The sequence below is a fragment of the Mustela nigripes genome, chromosome 14, assembly GCF_022355385.1.
Source record: "Mustela nigripes isolate SB6536 chromosome 14, MUSNIG.SB6536, whole genome shotgun sequence".
NCBI classification, from domain to species: Eukaryota; Metazoa; Chordata; class Mammalia; order Carnivora; family Mustelidae; genus Mustela; species Mustela nigripes.
This window is the reverse complement of record NC_081570.1, coordinates 30,004,895-30,018,340: the sequence shown is the minus strand read 5'-3', so window position 1 is coordinate 30,018,340 and position 13,446 is coordinate 30,004,895. Positions and strand designations below refer to the sequence as shown.

General features: G+C 45.9%; 1 protein-coding gene across 20 annotated transcripts in view; it reads right to left on the bottom strand.

Moving 5' to 3' along the window:
* Positions 1-13,446, bottom strand: part of MACF1 (microtubule actin crosslinking factor 1) — a 338,037-nt gene that overhangs the window by 54,785 nt on the left and 269,806 nt on the right. For 19 of the 20 annotated variants that reach the window (XM_059377367.1, XM_059377361.1, XM_059377357.1 and 16 more), the window contains 2 exons: positions 736-897; positions 374-544 (listed from right to left, as the gene is read on the bottom strand). In XM_059377367.1, coding sequence (XP_059233350.1) covers positions 374-544; positions 736-897 — 333 coding nt within the window. Of the gene's footprint in view, positions 1-373; positions 545-735; positions 898-7,921; positions 11,490-13,446 lie in introns of those variants that run through there. The other variant, XM_059377378.1, reaches the window with a different exon arrangement.

The following is a 13,446-nucleotide window of genomic DNA, read 5'->3' as shown; positions in this document are numbered from 1 at the left end:
CAGGGAACTTATTTTGAACCAGGAGAAAAATGCACTGAAATGGAAATTAAGCCAACAAAAAACATAGACAGAAACTTATTTACACATGATATACTGTGTTATTCAGAATACTGCTGACCCTAAAAACCTCATAAGACAGAGCTCTGAGTGAAAACACAAATGCAGACAACTGTTTGGTCCAGTATGTGCCATAGGAAGCTGGTTGATTAAGTAAGATGAGGCAAATCAGTTTTCATTTTTCTTTTCATGATCACACAAAGTAGGTCAGGATTCTCCTAAAACTCTGGAATATGCTCCTGAACTCTTAAGCACATGTGTTGTCTGCCACTCCCCACGGCTGTTTCCAGTTCACCCTCCCAACATTCTTGCTTACCTTCTGTTCTTGGATCTGTGCTTTCACCACTTTATACTCGGCAGATGGAGGCTTCTGATTGGCTATGAGCTCCTCAGTGTCGGCCAACCAGCTGAGCAACGGCTCCAAGGCATCTTGAAACTTCCCACAATGCAACAAAGCCTCCTGCAGTTGTGCAATCCTTTGTGCAACCTGTATCACAGATGTGGGGCCTCGTTAGGAGAAAGGAGAGAGCTTTTTAAATGATTGCCGCCCCCCCAACTCCAGATTGCAACTGCTAAATTTGTATTTGCATTCAGATTGCAGGGAAACCTCAGCTTGAGATGTGCCTTTTCTAAGCTCCCCATTCCCAGGGCACTAGTTACCCCCCACCGGCCACTCGCCTTTTTGTTCAGCGTGTTCCATCGAGCATTGATCTCCTCCATGTCATGTTCCAAACCCTGCACGTCACAGTTTTTCCCCGCACTCTGAATCAACCCCTGGCCGAGTCCATTCACCTGCTGTAGCTTCATTTGAAGGGGATCCACCTGTTCTTTCTGAAACATCTAGATAATTGCAAGTCAAAGATTTAATCTAAAGGCAGCAATCAGACCCTCTACACCACACAATGACTGGTCATTCTTGGGAGATTTATATTTAACAAAAGAGGGGCAAGAAAAAACAAAGAGAAAAAACAAGCCATCTGTACAGGGAACTATCAAAGAAACATGTGGTTTCATATTTCAGTACATCCTCCTACGGACAAGTAATTACAGAGAGTTATGGCACTACTTAGGTCTTTTAGCCAATGACTCGTGGTTGGTTGGTTTGTTTCTGCTTGCTTGATTTTTAATGCAAAAAGCTATAGGGAATAGAGAAGCAAGATACCATAAAAGTGTGATGTATACCAATGTATACCAATCCTAAAAGGGAAGAATATCAAATGACCAGTATTTAAGATTAAAAATACCTTGGGGAACAGCTTTAACATACCACTGATACAGGCAATGCTCTTCTTTGACTAGGAGCAATAACTCAATTAGCCAAAACATTATTAATGTTGTGAGAAATGCCAAACTCATAGTTTAATCCCCCTGTGGTCATTTAATTCCATTCTGGTCTAGGGCCACAGACCACACACCGCTAATAATCTTGGAGCAGTATTTCTGAGATTACAAAGGGAAATGGGCCAGTAATACTGGGAAATGTCCTCACCAACTTCAGACACATACTCTAAGATGCAGATATACATAAAGCATTCTTAAAATTATAATACTGAATATCCATGTTCATCATTAAACAATGGAATTTTAAAACAATGTGAAGGAGTGTAACAACAATGCATGTTTCTTTCTACTGAAGTTCTTAAGCTCCATTATGACTCAGAAAAGAAACAGAGTCAAAAGAAAATGATACTTTGACACATTAATAGTATTAAGGAAAAGAATGAAACAGATAATTATCTCAAAGATCAGACTTCTCTCAATTATCAATTATCAGAGGATAAAATCAGCCACATTCCACAGATTTTATAGATCCAATCTGGATCTATTGCCATTCTCTTTTCTTCTATAAAATGTTCCTTCAGTTTCAGTGACACAGGTGAGTCAACTAAAGCCAAAGAAGGACAAAAAATGGAAGAAAACAAAAATGTAAAAGAAAAACATAAACTCGGGTTAGGATTAATTTTGGCCTATATAAAACTACAGATTACACTTGGATTAGGAAACGGATTCTTGAGAGAATGGGCTATGGCTGGATAAGTGACTCACCAGGGAGGAAAAGCCCCAGGGAACACTAAAAAAGGAAGGTTTCAAAGGTAATTACCAGGGAGCTTCATTTTATACTATAATTTGATTACACCATATTTTGTTAGGCAACACTACAAGGCAGTTCAGCTAAAAATGACTGTTGCCCCAACAACATGATTCCCGGAAAAAGCAAGTGCTATGATTCCATTTTCTACTAAAGATGTTTTCACTGCAGGAAAATCAAAGCAGAGGGGGTAAAAAAAACAACTCCAATGTTTTAAGTTGCTTAGGTACAACAAAATGGTGGTGGTGGTAGGGTGTGGGGATTGGAAAGGCAAAGAAAGAAAACCAAAGGTGAGGGGGGAAGACATCAAGTTCACACTGAAGAGCCCACTTTATCCAGTAAGCAAATCTTGTGTCATACTTAACATTTAAATTCCTTCTGTGCTGTCCAATATGAGGCTATTTAACTAAAATTCAGTTCCTCAACCACACTAAGCCACATTTTGTGAGGTCAACAGCTGTATGTGGTTAAGTGCCTGTTGTACTGGGCAGTACAGATAGGGAATATCTCCATCTTGGCAAGAAACTCTACTGGCTAGAAAAGTAAAAAGTAAAATATATTCAAATAACTTAGTAATCTCTTTCATATAACAGAGGTAATTCTTTTAAAAAATCTGCATTTACTTTGTCAATGAACATTTCCTATGGAAGCATTAGAGATTCCTTCTTTTGTTCCCCAACCTCCATTCCATGGATTGAGTTGACAGGGAATGGGTATATGTCTCATCTTTTGTCCAGAAGTTTGAGAATCTATGATAGTACTTCTAAATAAACACGATCTAAATATTTACTTTGAACACAAGTGAACAGAATGTTATAGAAAGTACATTTGAAAACACTTGCTCCCTTCTCTCAACTCCCAAATAAAGCTGTTCTGCAAAATCAGTGCTTTCAGATGCATTAAAATTCCTACTCCTCAATATTTCAATGGGGCTGTGCCATGTTATTAACCAACCAGAGCTGGCAGACATTTCCCAGAGCAAAACACTACTAAAAATTATTGCAAGAGTGTAAGATGCAACTGGGACATAAAACAGAAAATTTCCCAAAGAGTTTTCTTTTTTTTTTTTTTTTTTAAAGATTTATTTACTATTTTCTTGTTTGACAGAGATCACAAGGAGGCAGAGAGGCAGGCAGAGAGAGTGGGGAGCAGAGATCTTGAAGCAAGGCTCAATCCCAAGACCCTGAGATCATGACCTGAGCCAAATGCGGAGGCGTAACCCACTGAGCCAACCAGAAACCCCCTAAAGAACTTCTTCTTCAGGGCGCCTGGGTGGCTCAGTGTGTTAAACCTCCGCTTTCGGCTCAGGTCATGATCTCAGGGTCCTGGGATCGATCGGGCTCTCTGCTCAGCAGTGAGCCTGCTTCCCCCTCTCTCTCTGTTAAATGAATGAATAAAGTCTTAAAAAAAAAAAAAAAAAGAACTTTTTCTTTTCTTTTTTTTTTTTTTAAGATTTTATTTATTTGAGAGACGGTAAGAGAGAGAGCATGAAAGGGGAGAGGTCAGACTCCCTGTGGAGCTGGGAGCCCAATGTGGGACTCGATCCCAGGACTCTAGGATCATGACCTGGGCCGAAGGCAGTTGCCTAACCAACTGAGCCACCCAGGCACCCCTTAAAACACTTTAGTCTTTGGTAATACAACATTCTCCCAGTTTTCATCCTGCCTGATTCATTTTTATCTCCTTTGCTCTCTCCCTCCTCTTCTAGACCTCCAAATGTTCATCTTTGGGAAGTGGGGGTCAGGGGAAGACATCAGTCTTGGGTTCTCTTCTTGGCAATTCTATCTATTCCTGTGGTTTTAAATATTAACCATGATGTTTATGGTATGTGTTTGTGTATGTGTGTACAAATACATATGTGCGCATCTGTACATCCAAATATTTTCTTAATATTGCCATACAAATGAATCATGGGTACCTCAAAAACCTAACCATTCCACAACTGGACAGTACCTCCTCCTTTCCTCTTCCCCGAAACCTGTTCTTCCCTAAATCAATAATTTACTACTGCTCCAATCCACTCAGTTGTACAAACTAGAACCTAGAAGCCAACCTTGAGAACTCCCTTTTCTTCTCCTTCTCTCCCTACATAAAGTCATTATCAGGTCTTATTGATTCTGCCTCCAAAATATATCTTGAGTCTAACCAACTGGTCTTCAAATCCACTGATGCCTCTCTAGTCCAAGCCACCTAGACAACTGCAATAACCTAGCAGCCTCGCTACTCTGTCCTTAATCCCTGTTAATGCACTCCACATATAGCAGCCAGTGTGATTTCTTCGTGTATGTGTGTTTGTTTTGATTTTTTTTTTTTTGCAAACCATTCAGTGTTTTCTCTATCTCATGCCAATCCCAAGACAAATTAATAAAATGTAAGTCAAAATAAACCTCAGATTTATAAACTCCAGCCAGTGTTGAGAATGTTTACTATCTAGGTAGGGTGGTTTTCTCTATTGTTAGGATGAGAGTAATGTTTTAAAAATGTAAATGAGGGGCGCCTGGGTGGCTCAGTTGGTTAAGTGGCTGCCTTTGGCTCAGGTCATGATCCCAGAGTCCTGGGATCAAGTCCCGCATCAGGCTCCTTGCTCAGCAGGGAGCCTGCTCCTCCCTCTGCCTGCCTCTCCCCCTGCTTGTGCTCTGTCAAATAAATAAATAAAACCTTCTAAAAATATAAATTAAAAAAAAATAAAATGTAAATGAAATCATTAAAATCCTTCTTTCTTTCTTGGTTTTGACTCAGGTCGTGATCTCATGATCATAGGATTGAGCCCTGTGTGGGGCTCCACAAACAGCATGGTGTGTGCTTGAGATTCTCTCTCCCTCTGAAATAAATAAATCCTTAAAAAAAAAAAAAAAAGTCACATGGTCTTCTGAGCCAGCCAGGTGCTCCTATATTTGTGTCCTCTTTGCTTAATATCTGCCTCTGCTAATACAATGTAAGTTCCACAAGGGCAAGGACTATGCCAATCTTATTCACTGCAGGAGCCCCAATACCTGGCACAGAGTAGGTATGCAATAACTATTTATCCAGTGAATGAATGAATACTTTAATAGAAATGGTATTAGGCAAGGCAAACAAATTTAGGAAGGTTCTGCTGATCAGTTGAGCATTCAAACACTGAGCTAAGATTGTAGGGCTCCCCAATTTTTGCTTTAAAAGACTTTCTTATAAATTTTGAATTTTATAGAACCCCTAATTTTATACAAAAGATTTTTTGTCTTCCGTTGAACTAGTGTCTGGAAATAAGACTGAGGAAGTCTGCAAAAGAGAAGAGGGTTTAAATAACCACAGATTGTTCTCTCAGTGGGCCTAGGATCCCACTAAAGGGATAGCAGATTAAGTTCTAGCATTTTGGTTCTTCTATCAATTGCTCACTAATGCTATTAGAAAATTTATATCAGGCCACCTGGGTGGCCCAGTCAGTTAAGTGGCTGCCTTTGGCTCAGGCCATGATCCTAGGGTCCTGGGATGGTGCCCATGTCCCCAGTGTCCAGGTTCCCTGCTCAGCAGGGAGTCCGCTTCTCCCTCTGCCCACTCCACTCCATATGCTTATGAGCAAGTGCATGTGCTCTCTCTCTAATAAAAATCTTGAAAAAAAGAGAAAATTTATATCTATTTTAATCATGTATACATGTGTGTATTTGCATATGCACAGACACACAAAATCTAAATTGCATTTCAGGTATGATCACTTGCTGAGTTCTAAGTGTTTATGTATTAAAACAACAGCTTCAGTTGCCTCTAGGAACCCTCTGGGAATAAATGAAATCCATACAGCTCTCATCTTGGAAAAACTTTTTCTCTCAATAATATTTTACCAGTTTAGGAAAATCTGTACACTCATGTTACCTCTATAATGATACATATTTTGTTTCAATAAATATTTCCAAAATAGCCTCTCTACCTTCTTATTGGTTAACGTCCTGGCTGTGGCAATGTCTTAGATTTCTTTTTTTGTCCACAAATGCAGACATCAGCTTACCTCCAGATATTCCATAATGTAACCACACTTCAAAGATGATGGACAACCCTGCAACCCGCCACTGCCTTCTCCTGCCATTTTATCAGGTAGTATTTCATAAAATGATTACCTCCTATAGCTGAAGGGATCCTCAGAAATTACCTAGCGCCATTTATTAATTTTATAGATGAAGAAACAGATCTGAGACTGATATTAGGGATTCCTCTGAATTTTTTCTTTATGCAGATTTGATAAGCTCCTTACAAATTTAATCCCTATATTTCATTGATTATGCTGCAGGCTTTATACTAAAAATGTTCTGTATAATCAAAAATGGCTGTGACTTCTGGGATCCCAGTGTCACTCCCAAGTTCAGTAAGACTCAGAAAATGGAATCATTCCCCAATCTGAAAGGTGATACATTATAGCTTGATGGGATGCTACATTACAAAATATCAAAATATTGGTGAATATCTGGTGAAGCCCAAGGTGACACCACCACCACCACCACTCAGCTGTAGGACCTACAGCTAAGTTGGAAGCTTGTGGCCTGTAATCAAAATGACTTTTCATTGCTGGTAGCTGCAGGTTTAACTGGTGCTCTAGCCAAGAAGGCTTCCCAGAAAGGCTCTGGCATGAGGTGGATGTGAGAACCCATCTCTCTGTAGCAACCACGGATATTCAGGAGACTGATACGCACTCCATCAGTCAACACTGAATGCATACCACAAGGAAGGCACTGTTATGGGCCTTAGGGATGGTATAAAATCAAAACCACCTCTGTACTCAGTAATCCCCGACTGTATTAGATGAAACTTCTACCAGCTCCATTCCCTATCACTGACCAAATGACACTGGGGCAGTAAACTGTAGAAAGTAGCCAATCTTAAATGTCTTTGACTAGGAGTGCTCAAGGATGTGAACACGGTTCCCATCAGTTTCCTAACACATTCCATTCTCTAACATTAAGAATCTCAGAATCTTGGGAGTTACGAGAGAGGCAGGAGGACATTTAATCTAATTCCCTTATTATATGGATTAGGAAACAAGAGGTCCAGGAAAAAAAGAGTGACTTGCTTCAGGATACTACGTTTGATGAGATGGCTAAAATCTCTTTTCATAAACATTATTATACCTTATTCTGGCTTTAAGAAACACACATTTGTATTAAAAAGCTGCTATTCACACTTCTAGATATTGCTTTCGCCCAGCCTGTTCTTATGAATTCTTTCAACTAACCAACACAGCTCTGTGGAAGAGAAATGGAGAGAGTATCGATAGTGACTGAAATCTTACACACTTGGTGTTTTCCATGGGTTATTTCATTATCCTCACAGGATTTTGCCTTAATAAATTAACAAACTGGAGATTCAGGACATCTAACTAACTGGCCAAGTGCAAAGAAGTATCCCAGTTCTCTCTCTGAGACCCAACCTCAGTGCTGACATCACCTATTAAAGAGCAGATTTAGGACAGAACATGGTCACTGCCATTTTCAAAAGCAGAATCACCCTTTCCTGATAATAACCTTTTCCAAAATGTAAACCAACAACTATTTACATCCCTGTTTTCTTTGGGCTTGGTTTATCACCGAACCAAAAAAAAAAAAAAAAGAGTACGAATTGTCAAGTTTTTCACCAAATAAGACATATTTTCCCCATAATTGCAATAGAAAGACCAGAAAAGCCCAGTGCCCCAAAGAGAACCAAAGAAAGGACTGTCTGTGTCCTTTTTGATCACTGTTAAGTCAGAGAGAACTTGCAAATATCACTTTACTCCCCAGATCCTTTCCCAACGAAATGAGCAACAATTACCTCATTTGAATTTAATCCATCAGTTGTAGCCAGAGGCACTTTCCCATGCAGCACTGTGCCAGTCACCTCTTTTATTCCAAATCCTGGGGAATCAAGGTCCTCCTTGATCCACATATTAGTGGGGGAAGCCTCCTCTAGAACAGGAGTTCCTTCTTCTGAGATAGGCACTGAATCAGTGTGGGCAGTATCTCCCAGGAAGGGTACATCAGCAGGGAACACTTCCTCCATAGCAGGCACTCTATCAGCTGGGGCGATATGCTTCTCCGGGGTGTGTGCTCTAACAGCTGGGGCTATAGGCTCCTCTGGGGTGGGCTCTCTAACAGCTGGGGGGATAGGCTCCTCTGGGGTGGGTGCTCTAAGAGCTGGGGGGATAGGCTCCTCCGGGGTGTGTGCTCTAACAGCTGGGGCTGCAGGCTCCTCTGGGGTGGGCACTCTAACAGCTGGGAGGATAGGCTCCTCTGGGGTGGGCTCTCTAACACCTGGGGCTGTAGGGTCCTCTGGGGTGGGTGCTCTAACAGCTGGGGGGATAGGCTCCTCCGGGGTGGGCACTGCAGCAGCTGGGGTTACAGATCCCTCTGGGATGTCATCCCTTGTGGTGGGCCCTGCAGCAACTGAAGCAGTCCCCCCTGGGGAGGGCTCTGCAACAGCTGCTGCATCCTCCTCCATGATGGCCACTGCAGCAACTGCAACAGTCCCTTCAGAAGCAGGCACTGCAACAGCTGGGGCAGCAGCCAGGATAGCCTTCTCTCCAGCGACCACTGAAGCAACTGGGACATGTGCCTCGATGGCGGCCACCGAAGCAACTGGTACGTCTGCCTCTGGGAAAGGCACTGCAGCAGCTACAGCAGCTCTCTCTGGGACAGGTGCTGCAGCAACCGGGACGTCCTCCTCTGGGACGAGCACTGCAGCATCTAGGGCATCTTCCGTAGTGGGCACTGCAGCAGCTGCAGCAGGCTTTTGTTGGAGGGTTATCCATCCCTCCAAAGCTGGTTCCGTACTACTAGCCTTGGTAACTTGTTCCTCCAGAAGAATACTCAGTAATGATTCTGTATCTCTCATTTCTGTCTCCTCGCCCTCCAATGACATCACATCCAGCGTGGGCTCTGTATGGTTTATAACTTCCACTCCATCTCTGCTATGTCTCTGTCCACCAAGCAGCAGGGGCAAATTCAGAGTATCTGACTCTGCGGACTTCCTCTGGAGATCCTGGAAGATCTGCTCTGGGAAGGCTCTGTGAAAATGCGCTGGGGCTTGGTCCTCCAAAAGCTTGGCAGGGTAACCCAGCTCTTGGCCCTCCCCATCCTCATCACAAACTTTCTCCTTGGACAATTCACAAGCATCCACATTTCCCGAGGAAGTCAGAATGTTAGTTTCTTGATTAATAGCTCCTGTCTCACTTTCCAAGTGAATCTCATCTGTTAGTAAATGTGAATCACATGAGAACACCTCTACTTCAGGTCCTGAGGTAACATCTGTTAGTTCATAGCTAAAAGCAAAACTGAGGGGGACCCTCCTGACACACTCTTCAACATTCCCCTCAGAGTGACTGCAGTCTACCTGGGACAAACTGCCATTTTCTTTGGCCAGCTCAGCTACAAAGCCTGGTAAGTCATCTTCCTGGGAAGCCCTGTGATCAGAGTTGGGCTGTCCTCCTGGGTCCAGCTTTTCCAGCGACTCCAGATCAGCTGGCTGTCTGAACTTAAATTCCCCTGCAGTCTCGGGGCTAGAAGGCACTTTTTCACGCTCCTCCTCACTAACCGTGGAAGTGTCTCCTCTCCTAGTGTCAGAGTAGACAATAAGTTCCACAACATTAGGCACCTGAGAAGAATCCAGGGCATTAAAATATTCACAATCCAGTCCAGTATCAGAGTCTTTTACCCTTACATTTAAAAGGCCTAAGTGTTCTTCTCCTAAGGCAGCCCCTGGAAAATGACTAATTACAAGTGCATTTTCTTCATCCTGGGATGGGGCCAGCCCTTCAGAAGAGGCTTGACTCTCCAGCTCAGCTAGAGGAGTTACTCCTTCTTCACATAAACACTCCTTTTCAAGTTCGAGAAACATCTGCACCGAATCTGTGTCAGAGAGCTGCTCTGAATCAACAGGACCAATAGTACATTCTAGGTCGGAAACCAGACCCTCCAGCCCCTGAACAGTTCTGCTTGTCAGCTCCCCTACAGCACTTGCGCCTGTGAGAACACAACTGTAACCCAGAGGTGTATCTTCGAGAACAGAAGCTGAATGGTTCTTAGCTGACTGTAGATCATCAGACCAACAAATCTGACCAAGAGCTAGGTGGTCAAAAGTTCTCAAGACAGCAGCTGAGCAATCTGCCCCATCCTCTGCCACTGCTACAGTGTTTGCTTGTTCCCTTTCTTCAAAAATATCAGCCAGGCTGTTCTTTTTCTCATCTGCCGTTAGAAAAATCTTTCCTCTTTCTGACAGTTTCTCTTCCTCCCACTCCTCTTCAGCCTCCATCATGATCCATCGCTCATCCTCCTCAAACTTTAGCTCAGACTCTGTTTTCTCTCTCAGGCTGGGAGTTATGAGAACATGCAATTCTGGATCCAGCAGCTCTTCACTCAGGCAAGGGGAGAGAGGTGGCATTTCCACAGTGCAGGCTGCGTCCCCAAGGGGGTGCTGCTTCTCGCTGAAGCCTCCCTTAGCTAAACTTTTCATGGCTCTGGGCCAGGTTGCACTTGAGAATCTGTGTTCCTGAATTACATCTGTGTTACCACTTGCTGCTGCAGCTTCTGATTCTAGAGGCTGGAATTCACAGGGAGAGCGCTCACTGTGTGGCTGCGATCTGAAGTCCTGGCACTCGCCGCTTAAATTTTTCACATCCTGCGCTTCTGGAGTATCTATGGATTTGGACACATGCTCCAGAGTTACTGACCCTGACTGAGGTTCCCGGTAGTTCAAATGACCAGAACTTTCTGTTAATGCAGAACTGGATTCCTTCTTCTCTTGCAAGGAAGGATTTGAAGCACCAGCTTCTGAAACCTCACTGAGAGAAGCTTCTATCCTTTCTGCAAATTCTGGGAAATTGGGTGGCATGAAGGACTTCCACGATCTCCTGTTAACATTGTCTTTGCGTTCTGCATTTGGTCGCCTTCTGGGTGGCACAGGTGCTGACTTCTGTACATCACTGCTTAACTTTAGTGCATCAAATATTATTCTCTCATCTAGCTTTTTGCCTTCTGGGGCTCTAGATTCAAAAACATTAGATGCTGCTCCTAATGTACCGTTGCTGGATATAGTACTTCCTTCCATCTTTTCCATGGTGCTTTTTGATGTCTGGTTGAGCTTTGACCCCTGGTCAATTTGTTCATTTATCCTCATTGTATCATATATAGATCGCTGTGGAACATAACAATCCTCTATATAGCCATCCTCTTCCTCTCCTTTCCCCAGGCAAGTGGGGTTCTGCCTTAAACAGTCTGGCCTGCTGAGTGGCTTACCCATACTTTTTCAATCAAGATGAAATATCAACCTTTTAAAAGTTTTTCACCGGTTATCCAAAAATGCATTCTGCATAAGTTAAAAATCCTTTTACATGTTCACAACTGGGGACCACCAATTGGATCTGCCCTCCAGAAAATTCTGTAAGTCCAACTCTGAAACCATACTGGGAGGAGCTCTAAGAGAAACAGCTTTTTCCTCACAGGCTAACAGTCTCATAGCTGCAGACAGTTAAGTGGTATAATTTAGTCAACAACCATAAAATAATTCCTTGTATGGCTTCTTTTGAGTATGTGTCTTTTAAGAGCACTGCTCTAATTCAGTCAGTAAAAAACAACAAAAAACCCCATTTGATATTGACAAGTCTTATTCAGAATCTAGTTCGACTCACTTCTCACCCAGAGTTGGAAGAAGCGTTATACCAATTGTGTCCTTTAATAACAATGGCACAGCCTCCTCAGTCTTCAAGTATAGCCCAAGCTCCTAAGAATTCCTTTCATTTTATCCTCAGTTCCAGTTCTGGAGAGTCCAGCTGGTCTGAATTAGCCATTCGTCCTCCCTAGTTCGGGTGTTTGCATTTGAACTGGGCTGGTCGGCGGATATTCCTGCAACTTTAAACACAGGAAGTCCTTCATTCGGGGCCAGCTTGGGGCTTCCTGTCTCCAAAACATCATGGCATTGTTGTGGCTCCCAGAAGAGCCCTGCGCTGTGACCGCAAAACAAGGCAGTGGAGCCCCGCGCCGGGCCTTCGAGAGGCCGGCAGGCTGCAGCAGCGGCCGAGGGCCGGTCCAAGGGCTCGCTCAGCGCGGCCCACTCCCCCGCGCCATGCCGCGCGCCCCGAGGGCCAGGGATGCCTCACCGCAGGCTGGCAGGTGGCTCCGGGCCGCGCCGGCCTCCAGTCCCGCGCTCAGGAAGTAAGTTTGTCCCTCCGGCAGCTGAGTCCCGCGTGCTGTGGGCGCCGCCTCCCCCGCCGCCGCCAGTCCCCGGCCCGCAGCCGCCGCGCCGTGGGCTGCATGTCAAGCAGCCGCCTCTATTCTCCGCCACCACCGGCCCCACGGCCCCGCCGTCCTCCCCGCCCGCAGCTGTCACGGTCCCGGCATGCAAACTTCTGGCTGGGAACAAAAGGCTCCGCTCGGGCCGGGCGGGGACGAGCCCTCCTCCCTCGCACAGAGCGGCCCGCTCGCCCGCCGCTCGCTGCAAGTGCTAGGCTGGCGGGCGGCTCTCCTCCCCCTTCCCCGCGCCGCGCCACCGCGCCGCCCCGCCCGGGCAGCCCCCCTGGAAGCCCGGGAGCGCAACGCGGAGAGCCAAGGGGAGGAGGGCGGAGGCGGAGCCGTGGCGGGGGCAGGGAAAAGGAGCTACCCGAGCCGAGAGGGAGGGGGCGGCGGAGAGGATTGGCGGCCGAGGCGGCAGGGGCGGAGCTTCCGCGCGGTTCGGGACCAGGGAGCCCGGGCACCACCCGCTCGGCTCACCAAGCCCACGCCCACCGCGCCCCAGAGCCCGAGGGAGAGCCCCGCCCCCCGAGAAGGCGCCAGGAGGGGGGCGGTACCCGCGCCCGGCTCCGCCGCGCCGCGCAAATCCCCTGACAAAGGAAAGCCCCGCCCTCCTCCCTCTGGCCCGACCCCCTGCCGCCCCCGCCGCGTCCGGGCCCGCCGGGCTCCGAGCCCAGCCCAAGGGCGAGCGAACCCAGAGGGGGGCCCCCGCCTCCCCACAGCTAGCGGGTTCTGGCAGGGGCTGTTCGGGGCCCATCTACCGGCTGGGTCGCGCCGGCTGCGGCGGGCCGCACGCATGGCTCTCGGCTCCAGCTCTACCACCAAGGGCTGTCTTAGTCCCTCCAATGTCACCTTTAGCGCGCCCCTTCCGCGCCAAGAACACTCCCCTTAAACTCGGCACTTTCCTGGTGTCCGAAGGCATTCTGTGAGGCCAAGTTATTGGGTGAACTCTAGGCACCTTCTCTTTTTCCTTTCTCCCGTACATCAGGTCTTGGTCCATCCTCCCACCAGAATCTCTGCTCGCAGACTTTAGAGGTGGCAATGATCGAGGAAGGGGGGCGGGGAGGTGGAGACGCC